The sequence below is a fragment of the Nematolebias whitei genome, chromosome 9, assembly GCF_014905685.2.
Source record: "Nematolebias whitei isolate Nwh7 chromosome 9, NemWhi1, whole genome shotgun sequence".
Lineage (NCBI taxonomy): Eukaryota > Metazoa > Chordata > Actinopteri > Cyprinodontiformes > Rivulidae > Nematolebias > Nematolebias whitei.
The window spans coordinates 15956170-15967262 of NC_056506.1; the positions used below are offsets into that span (position 1 = coordinate 15956170).

Consider the following 11093-nt stretch of genomic DNA (forward strand, 5'->3'; position numbering starts at 1 on the left):
TTGAAGGTTGATGGATGGCTGATGGTTAATGGTTGATGGATGATGGATGGATGGATGATTGATAGTTGATGGATGGATGGATGATGGATGGATGGATGATGGAAGGACGATGAGTGGTTGATAGATAAATGGATTCAAGGATGAGGGATAGATGGACGATGGATGGATGATGGTTAATGGTTGATGGATAGATTTTGGGGGCAGCATGGTGGCACAACTGGTAGAGCTGCTGCCTCTCAGCGAGCAGGTCCTTGGTTCAAACCCCGGTCCAGGGGCCTTTCTGGGTGGAGTTTTCATGTTCTCTCCGTGCATGCGTGGATTTTCTCCGGGTGCTCCGGTTTCCTCCCACAGACCAAAAACATGCATGTTAGGCTGATTGGTAACTCTAAATTCTCCCTAGGTGTGAGTGAGAAAGTGAATGTTTGTTTGTCTCGTTTGTCTCTATGTGTCCCTGTGATGGACTTGCGACCCGTCCAGGGTGTACGCCGCCCCTCGCACAGTGATTGCTGGACATGGGCACCAGCGACCCCCATGACCCAAAATGGAACAAGCGGGTAAAGATAATGGATGGATGGATAGATTTTGGATGAATTGATTGAAGGATGATGGATGGATGACAGACGATGATGGATAGCTAATGGATGGATGGATGGATGGATGATGAATTGTTGGTAGATGAATGGATTGAAGGATTGATAATGAATGGATGATGGATTGTTGATGGATGAATAAATGGATTGATGGAGACCTGAGAGTCATTCACAACATATTCTCAGAGTGCCAACACACCTCACAACATCACATCATTTTCAAGATTTGACCAAAACAACAACAACAAAAACAACAACAACAACAAGGTCCAATCATGTAATCTAGACCAGTTTCTTTAAGGGAGAAATGGGCAGACAGGTCCTTTTGCATGTGTTAAAAGCTTCTGAGATTCCAACAGGAGGTTGGCTTGAAACACAGCAGTGAAGGCTACTTATGGGACAGATCTGGTTGGCAGGCTGCAGACTGGAGAAGTCTTAAGGACAGTGGTAGGATGTAACCAAGTACAAGTACTTCATTACTGTACTTAAGTACATTTTTCATGTATCTGTACTTTATTTAAAAAAGTTAAATCTAGTCCTCTGGACATTCAAAAAACAAAACAAAGCAAAACAAAAAAAATATATAGAAATGTTTTGTCTTCCATCCGAAAGACTTCCTCAGACTGAGGTGCTGTATTCAGCTCAGTCTTATCAATAGCACCTTCTCAGAGTGGATCAACCAGTTTTTCTGGTTGTTCCACTCTGAGAATATATTCTAGTATATACGACATTGAGCTGGATGCACCCGCAGCACCGCTAACACACCCAAAATGGATTCCACCACAGAGAGTCAGTCAGAAGATACATGCCACCCATGGCCTTGTTGAAATATTATTGACAGACTATTGAAAGATTATTGAAAGATTATTGAAAGATTATTGAAAGACTGTTCAGTACAATAGGACAGATTTTCCTAGTTAAAATATTGTTCAATATTGACCCTTTACAAAGTTGAATAGACAGTATTTTAACTAGAGTTGATGACAAACTGGAGTTGAAATGATCGGAGTCTGTTCCTTTGTTTGGTCTAATGTTCCTTTTGTTCAGGCAGACAACTTTTACTTAAATGTGTTTACTGAAGTTAAAATGACACATTGGTTTTGATTTGTGTTAAATAAAAACTTTCAAAGGTAAAATCATTCCTCTTTCTTATTTTGATTAATGACATTTAACTCTGCAGGTCCTCCCTGAAGTTCTGCTGCACAGAATCACAAGTCCAAGTGTGAACTGTGTCACAGAGTAAACACAATAAAAACATGTATTATCTGCAGCATTGTTCATTAAAACAACACTATTAATGTATTACAGAAAATATACATACAGTATGGTAGGTACACTTAAAGATATCTAGACCATTGCATTAGGTAATACATTCAGGAAGTACTTTTACTTTTAATACTTTAAGTATTTTTAAACACAAGTCCTTATTTACTTTTACTTAAGTAAAAATGTTAATGTGGTACTTCTACTTTTACTAGAGTACATTTTTGCCTGTTTATTTGTACTTTTACTGAAGTACAGTGTTTGAGTACTTCCTCCACCACTGCTTACGGACGACAGATGAAACGTTTGTCCCTGAAAGAACTGGTCCAGATGACATGATTTAACCTTTTTTGTTTTTTCCACCTGGATGACTGAGCTTGCAACACTTTTTTTTTTTTTTTACCAAAACAGCTAAAATGTTGTCATTTCACACCCCAAGATGAGATTATTCTAAAATGCTGGCCTGAAAGTATATTTTTATTCAAGAAAGGCTAGGTTTTATTATTTTTTTATCACGTATAATGTCTTCCAAACAGATCACCACAATAAGATATATGAATGTCTGATAGAAAATGGACTCATCTGAAGAACAGAAAAGAAAAATGTTGAGCTCTGCAGACTGTGTTGTGGATGAAGTGTCACATGTGGTACGAGTGCACGAAGTGAACTCACAGGTCGCTGGCAGTGGATGGGTTTCTGGAAGGACATTTGGGTGACAGGTCAAACTCAGAGTCCGAGCGGTACAGAAAGGACTCCCGTCGCTGACTGTTTGTCTGCAGGACCAGACCAGAACTGGGACTGGCCTGAGGATCCAGAGGGCTGCGTCCCACTGATAACCCATTCTCCACATCAAAACTAAAAACACAGAAGTGAGGAGAGAGATCACTGAAAGAAACTAATGAAGTGAACAGGAGACAGATTTTAGGAAACAGCATGAAAAGAACATAAAACAATTAATTTGATCCTACGCACATGATACACATTTAATTGACCTGTAAATATTACTATTAATAACCATCAGAAAACGGAAGGCAGGGACATGTTTTGCCCATGCAAGTGTGTCTATCTGTTAGCAAAATATTTTGTGAACCAGTGAGAATCACTCACAACATTTCTAATTCCACATTTTTCAGTCAGGTCATCTGGATAGTTTCTTTTTAAAAAAAAAATTGTATTCCTGGATAGGCAGCACGGTGGCGCAACTGGTAGAGCTGCTGCCTCTCAGCGAGCAGGTCCCTGGTTCAAACCCCGGTCCAGGGGCCTTTCTGGGTGGAGTTTGCATGTTCTCTCCGTGCATGCGTGGGTTTTCTCCGGGTGCTCCGGTTTCCTCCCACAGACCAAAAACATGCATGTTAGGCTGATTGGTAACTCTAAAATTGTCCCTAGGTGTGAGTGAGAGAGTGAATGTTTGTTTGTCTCATTTGTTTCTATGTGTCCCTGTGATGGACTTGCGACCCGTCCAGGGTGTACCCCGCCCCTCGCACAGTGATTGCTGGACATGGGCACCAGCGACCCCCGTGACCCAAAATGGAATAAACGAGTAAAGATAATGGATGGATGGATGTATTCCTGGATTATTGAACATGTACTTTGTTGTTTTCAACCAGTTTGACACGACTGTCAACAAGGAAGAGGGTCGGCAATGGAGGAGGGGGCGTACCAAAGAGACCATCAAGCAGAACTGGTTTGTTCCACTTTGGAGTAAGCTGTTGGGGGAAGAATCAGTTTTGTGTTGTGTGTTTCCTTGACTGATGAAGCCTTCTGGATCGAAGGTGAAACATTTCAGCACAAAAAAGAAACTGTCCAGATGACCTCACTGAAAAATGTTGGATTGTATACCTGGATTATTGAGCATGGACTTTGTTGTTAACATTTCTAATTATTACACAATCCCTTTAAGTCATTAAGAAGGCACTATGGCATTCTTTTGTGCAAATAAGTTTCACTGTCTGCTGAAAGTTAAGTGAAAGTTATGATCAACAATGAACGGTGTAGTATGAACATATGCTGATATATTCATAAATTAAACGGATTCTTTCATTTTTCTGGACTGTATAATAACGTGCATCTGAATTTAATAAAATGTGGACGTGAGACGTTAATTATCTTTGACTCACCAACGACAGTGGGTCATTTATTAACAGAATCAAGTTTAACACATCACACATTTACATTAATTGGCAAGAATTGAAAATAACAACAGCTTATTAATCAGTTTTACAGGAAGTAAACAATGCAGCGATTGTTCTCACTTCCAGTAGTACCACAGGCATTACCACATGGCGGTGATTGGCTTCTGTCATAATTCCAGGCAATAAACACACCAACATGCGTACATAACCATTCATTAAAATTCAGGAATTTTTCACGTTCCTAGAACGACAGGTTGAGATGGAGGAGTAGCTTCTAGTTTTCAGTCAGAATTGTTGATTAATATTAGTAACCAATATAATATAACCAAATAGTTATAATTTTTTTTGAGTTGCTGTCCCTCAGTCTTTTGCATCCTAAATGGAAATCTGTAAAGCCACTTTTATTAGTTGTTATATATCGTCCACCAGACTCCTATACTCTGTTTTTGTCTGAATTCTCAGGTTTCTTGTCTGACGTACAGTACTATTAAATACTGATAAAGTCATTATAATGGGGGATTTCAGAATTCTTGTAGATGTTGAAAGTGATAGCTTAAATGGCACGTGGATGGTTTGGATGAGGTTATTATTTTTGACAATTCAGAGAGCTCAACAGGACAAAAACTGTCCAAACATAAATCAGGCTCTAGTATCATTTCTAAAGCTGCCTCATCTGATAGAGAATCAGAGGCAACAGAAGGAAGGATGGTTTGAATTTTCTCTGTAATTCGAATAATTTTATTTATAAAGCATCTCATGAAGTCATCACTGCGTATAGTTGTAGGGATATATGGTTCAACAGAAATGGGACTTTTAATTAGTCTAGCAATAGTACTAAACATAAACCTAGGGTTATTTTTATTCTCCTCTATTAAATATGAGTAATATAAAGTTCTAGCTTTATGGAGATTTTTTTTATATGTTAGCAGACTATCTCTCCAAGTTAAATAAAATTATTCCGTGTTAGTGGAGCACCATTTTCTCTCCACCTTTCTAGATGACTATTTTAAAGTACGTAACTCAGAACTGAACCAAGGAGCTAATCTCCTCTGATTGATTACTTTTTCCCCAGCGGAGCAATTTATCAAGTGAAGTTTGCATTGAAGTTGTAAAATTATCAAGAAGATTGTTACTGTTATCTGATGCATTACTCTGCAAGACAGAGGAAAACATTGATGTAAGAGATTGTTTAAATTTGGTTACAGCATTTTCTGATAAGCACCTGCTGAGATGAAATTTACTCTCAGTGACTGTGTAGTCATTTAATGTAAACTCAAAGGTTATTAAAAAATGGTCAGACAGAATAGGATTTTGAGGAACTATTACCAAGTCCTTAATCTCTACACCATAGGTCAGAACTAAATCAAGAGTGTGATGATAAGAATGAGTAGATGTACGGACGTTTTGGGTAAAACCAAATGAGTCTATTAAATTATTAAAGGCTATGCTTAAGCTATCACTCTCAACATCCACATGAATATTGAAATCACCCATTATGATGATTTTATCAGTATTTAATAGTAAGTCAGTTAATAATTCTGAGAATTCAGACAAAAACTGAGTAAGCGCCTGGTGGGTGATGTATAACAACTAGTAAAAGTGGCTTTTCTGATTTCCATTTTGGATGAGAAAGACTGAGGGACAGTGATTCAAAAGAATCATAACTAATAACTGATTTGGCATTAATCAATAATCCTGACTGAAAAATAGAAGCTACTCCTCCACCTCAGCCAGTTGTTCTAGGAACATGAACATTTAAATAATTAACAGGAGTGGATTCATTTATACTAACAAAATCCTCCTGTTGTAGCCAAGTTTCTGTCAGACACAATAAATCAATATGATGATCAGTTCATTAACTAACAGGGATTTAGAGGAAAGAGATCTGATGTTCAATAATCCACATTTAATGATTTTATGATTTTGCTCTGGTAAAGTAACTGTGTTTATTTTAATCAGATTTTTATGGTTTATATTTTTAGAACTGATTTTTTGTTTATTTAATTTGAGCCGTGGGCGAGTTGACACTGTTTCAATGGGGTGTGGGTGGGTAACAGAGGAGAAGCAGCAGAGAGGGGTGGAGGACTACAACTCTGCTTCCTGGACTGGACCCTGGGTTGTCAATAATTTGGGGGATAAACAAAATCATCCATATTTCTAGAAAGAAGAGCGGCTCCGTCCAAAGTGGGATGGATGCCATCTCTCCGCATCAGACCAGGTTTTCCCCAGAAACAACTCCAGTTATCTTTGTAGCCCACGTCGTTGTCAGAACACCACCTGGACACCCAGCGGTTAAACGACGACATACGGCTAAACATGTCATCGCTGGTCAGGTTGGGGAGGGGGCCAGAGAAAACTACGGAGTCCGACATGGTTTTAGCAAAGTCACACACCGAAGCAACATTAAGTTTAGTGACCTCCGATTGGTGTAAATGGGTGTCATTACCGCCAATGTGAATAACAATCTTACCGTATTTAGCCTTAGCCTTAGTCAGCAGTTTCGGATAAGATTCTATGTCGCCCGCTCTGGCCCCCGGAACACATTTGACTATGGCCGCTGGAGTCCCTAAAGCCACGTTTCTGACTATGGAGCTTCCAATAACCAGGGTCTGTTTCTCAGCGGGTGTGTCACTGAGCGAGGAAAATCGATTAAAAATGTGAACGGGTCGGTGGTGAACTGGGGGCTTAGCCTTAGCTCTATGCTCACTAAGGGTCATCACCCAGTTGGCCTGGGGTCCCGGCTGGTCTGGGTTTGCTGGAAGACCGTTAACGGGAGCTAGTCTCAGTGGCTCCGTGGTGTCTAAGGGGACCTGGCTAGCTACTGGTTTTTCAACAGCGCGGAGCTGAGCTTCCAGTTCAGACAGCCTCTCCTCCAAAGCTACCATAAGACTACATTTGTTACATGTATCATTACCACTAAAGGAGGCAGAGGAGTAACTAAACATCTGACACACGGAGCAAGAGAAAACAGAGGAAGCAGGGAGAGAAGCAGAAGCTATGGTAAGCTAATGCTAGTAAGAGCTAGCAGATCTCAAATATGCTGATAAAAAACAGAAGTGTGCAAAGACAAAGTGTGTTTAAAGCACAATGCAATAGTAGAAAAACATTCATTCAACCTTTATATAGACAGGTAATCCCAAAAACAACTGTATCAAGGGTGTTTATGTAAGTAAAACTGTGCAAAAGACAGATAAATCCAGAAAAACAAAAGACTCCTCAAGCAAACAAATTACTCCAGCTACTAGCAAAGATAACAGGAAGGGACACATGTCTAACTGGGAATGTCCTGATCTTGTTTCAACCATACAATATAGCTGGTCTCACCTCTGTCTTGTAAATTTTTTCTTTGACATTTGTTGACACCCTTTAGTCACAAATCACTTCTGAAACTTTTCTCCATCCACTCCATCCTGCCTGGACTCTCTTCTTCTCCTCTTTACCACACTCCCCATTTTCCTGGACAGTGGACCCCAAGTACTTGAAGTCCTGCACCTTTGTGACCTCTGCTCCTTGTAGCCTCACTGTTCCACCTCCTCCCTCTCATTCACACATACTCTGTCTTACTACGGCTGACTTTCATTCCTCTTCTTTCAAGTGCATACCTCCACCTCTCCAAGTTCTCTTCCATCTATTCCCTGTTCTCACCACAGATCACAATGTCATCTGCAAACATCATAGTCCACGGGTATTCCTGCCTGACCTCATCTGTTAGTCGGTCCATCATCAGAACAAACAAGAAGGAGCTCCGAGCCGATCCTTGATGCACTCCCACCTCCACCTTGAAACTATCTGTCACTCCTACAGCACATCTCACCTCTGTCCTGCTGTCCTCATACATGTCCTGCTGTCCTCATACATGTCCTGCTGTCTTCATACATGTCCTGTACCTGTCTAACATACTTCTCTGCCGCTCCAGATTGCCTCATGCAATACCACACCTCCTCCCTCTGCACTCTGCCATATGTTTTTTCTAAATCCACAAAGACACAATGGAGTTTTTTCTGACCCTCTCTGTACTTCTCCATCAGCATCTTCAAAGCAAAGATGGCGTCTGTGGAGCTCTTTCTTGGCATGAAACCATACTGCTGCTCACAAATGGTCACCTCTTGCCTGTGTGTGCAGTTTGAATACTTTGCTGAATAACTTCTGAAAGTTGTTGTACACTCCATAAAGAGAATTGTCAAATGATCAGAACAAAAGCTATAGAGTCAAACGAGGGATTAAAGGTAACATTAGCAAGAGCCAAAAGTTTAAATTAGCTAAACAAAAGCTAAAAGTTAAAATGAACTGAATAAAAGCTAAAACCAGCAGAGCTGTAGCTAAAAAATAAAATTTAAGCCATGTATGCTGAAGAGGATTATCAAAACACCCAAAACATTTCATTCCATTCCAATAAAAAAAACGTAACTAAATTTAACTATTTCAAATAATTATAAAAGTTACAAAAATAAGTCATAGCTTTAATGTTCTGAAGACGATAAAATGTGAAATGAAAGTTTTAAAAAGTTGAAAATAAGCTAAAGTAGTTAGAATTCCAAAAATGTACCGACCCTCCCCGCTATAAACAAGAAAACAATATGACGTAGGCTGACTCTGCATTCACACCTGAGTGAGCATGCACACAATAAGTGACAGAAGAAGACAAAAAGGATGGAGAGAGAATCACATAGTTCCTAATTACCGCCTGCGTTTCTGTATGATCTCAGTGGACCTGTTGACGACACACCAAGAAGCCCAAATGTTCCCAGTCTGTCCAGTGACACTCCGCTTCAGAGTAAAATAAACCAGTTTGTTGTCACACTCATCTATCTGTCACAAGTTCTCACCATCTTCTAACTGGTGTTTCTGCTGTTCTTCTCCTCTTTGTTTTCCTAGGCTTTCCATCTTTGTGGAACCTGTTCTGTTTCCTCCGGTTGGGTCTCTCAGGATGTGGAGCTCTCCGGTGCTTCCCAGGAGTCCTCATCCCCTCTGGTGGGATCGAACAGCAGATCTAAGACTGCTGCTGTGCAGGCTGCTAGTAAAAAAATCTGCTGTTGTTTTTCTCAAATTATACGTATACAATTTTTTGCAGTCTATCCTGAAAACAAGATTTTCTTAAGTTTCCATTCACCCACATGTCTGCGGAGACATCTTGTTTTTGCTCTTGGTCTAAATGTGGCGTAGCACTGGTGGCCTTTCCCCCTCTCCCCCTTTCTGTTTGTCTGCTCCTTCTATCTTCTAAAGTTTCTCCCCCATGTCCTCTGGTTGCTGCACATTGATTCGCAGAGAAAAGGCCTGCTCTCTTCAGGCAACTTTTCGTTGCACCCCTTATACAATGCACAGATTTGTGCTTTGAGTGTGTTGTTTGGCCAGTAACTATGTGTTTGTATGTAACTGAGCGAGTGCACCACATTCAAATGGAAACAGGTTTCAGAGTGAGGTCAGAGCTTAGGAAGGGGGTGGGATCAGCGCCAGCTTGCAGGTCCTGCCTTTCTCAAATGTTAGAGCTATTTCAGTCCCTTTCTACACTCACTCTGTCTCTCCTCTTTTCTGATTCTCTCCCACACATGAAGTTTGAAACAGTTTACGAGTTTCTGTTTGGATAGTATCAGGATAATTTATTTGCAAAATAAGTTTTTGTCTTAGTTTATGTATACATGTATATATAGCAAGTTCAGAGTAAATCAATAACCTGTCTCTGAATGTTGACAACAACAAAGAGATGGTCATTGACTTTGGGAAAACACCATGGGACCTCCCCGCACTGAACGTTGATGAGTCCTCTGTGGAGATCGTCAAGAGCACCAAATTCCTTGGTGTTCACCTGGTGGAGGATCTCGTCTGGACCCGTAACTCCAGCGCCATCGCCAAGAAAGCTCAACAATGTTTCTACTTTCTGAAGAGACTGAAGAAAGCTCATCTTCATAGAGTCAGAGATTCTTTATTGTCATTCGCACCACATGTGGTACATGTGGTGGAGCAAAATTATATATACAGGGTCCCAGTTACATCCAACAATAAAATATATAAGAAAAACATCAACTAAAATACACTAAGCACTAATAGCATAAAACATTATGTTGAACAGCAGCACGAACATGAGCATGAGTCTGTGTGAGCAGATGAGCACGCATGGACATGCCAGTTTCAAGCCCATGCCCTCAGCATTGTGGAGGACCCGTCTCACCCATGACATGGACTTTTTACTCTCCTGCCCTATGGGAGAAGTTACTGCAGCATTCGGACCAACACAACCAGACTGTGGAACAGCTTCATCCCACAAGACATCAGACTCCTCAACTCTGGACTCTGACACACAACCTAAATGTGTTGTACTGTTTGTGACTTCTTTACTCATATGTTTTTGCAATTTGCTCAAGTTTTGTATTTTTGCACCTTACATATTTTATATCTCTGCTGCTATAAAAAATAGAAGAACTCTAGGCTGTTAACCACATATCAGAACATGTTTCTACCTCATGTACCACCTACACATGTACTAATCAACATAATTTGTCTCTTAATTACTTGTTTAGATTGTAATGTTTAGATTAGGTTTGATGTCTTTTTGCATTTGTTATAACTCTGTTTGCATTTATTGTTCTGTTATGTATCTGCACTGTTTGTTCTGTTGTTTTTGCACTTTATGCTCTATGTTGCACCGTGATCCTGGAGAAACGCTATTTCATTTCAATATGTATTTGTACGGGCAGCACAGTGGCGTAACTGGTAGAGCTGCTGTCTCTCAGCGAGCAGGTCCCTGGTTCAAATCCTGGTCCGGTGGCCTTTCTGGGTGGAGTTTGCATGTTCTCTCTGAGCATGTGTGGGATTTCTCCTGGTTCTCCGGTTTCCTCCCACAGACCAAAAACATGCATGTTAGGCTGATTGATAACTCTAAATTGGCCCTAGGTGTGAGTGAGAGAGTGAATGGTTGTTTGTCTCGTTTGTCTCCATGTGTCCCTGTGATGGACTGGAGACCTGACCAGGGTGTACCCCACCCCTCGCACAGTAAATGCTGGACATGGGCACCGGCGACCGGCGAAAATGAAAGAAGCAGGTAAAAGATAATGGATGGATGGAATGATGGATGGATGGATGGATGGATGGATGGATGGATGGATGGATGGAT

The 11093-nt window shown here is 40.6% G+C and overlaps 1 protein-coding gene across 1 annotated transcript in view; it reads right to left on the reverse strand.

The window, feature by feature from the left end:
* The window catches only part of LOC119414418 (cAMP-specific 3',5'-cyclic phosphodiesterase 4C-like), a 25630-nt gene extending 16631 nt beyond the window's left edge, over positions 1–8999 (reverse strand). Inside the window, exons 1-2 of the mRNA XM_037681510.1 lie at positions 8812–8999; positions 2526–2708 (exon numbers count right to left, since the gene is read on the reverse strand). Coding sequence (XP_037537438.1) covers positions 2526–2708; positions 8812–8948 — 320 coding nt within the window. The 5' untranslated portion in view covers positions 8949–8999. The remainder of the gene's footprint in view (positions 1–2525; positions 2709–8811) is intronic.
* Between the last annotated feature and the right edge of the window lie 2094 nt (positions 9000–11093).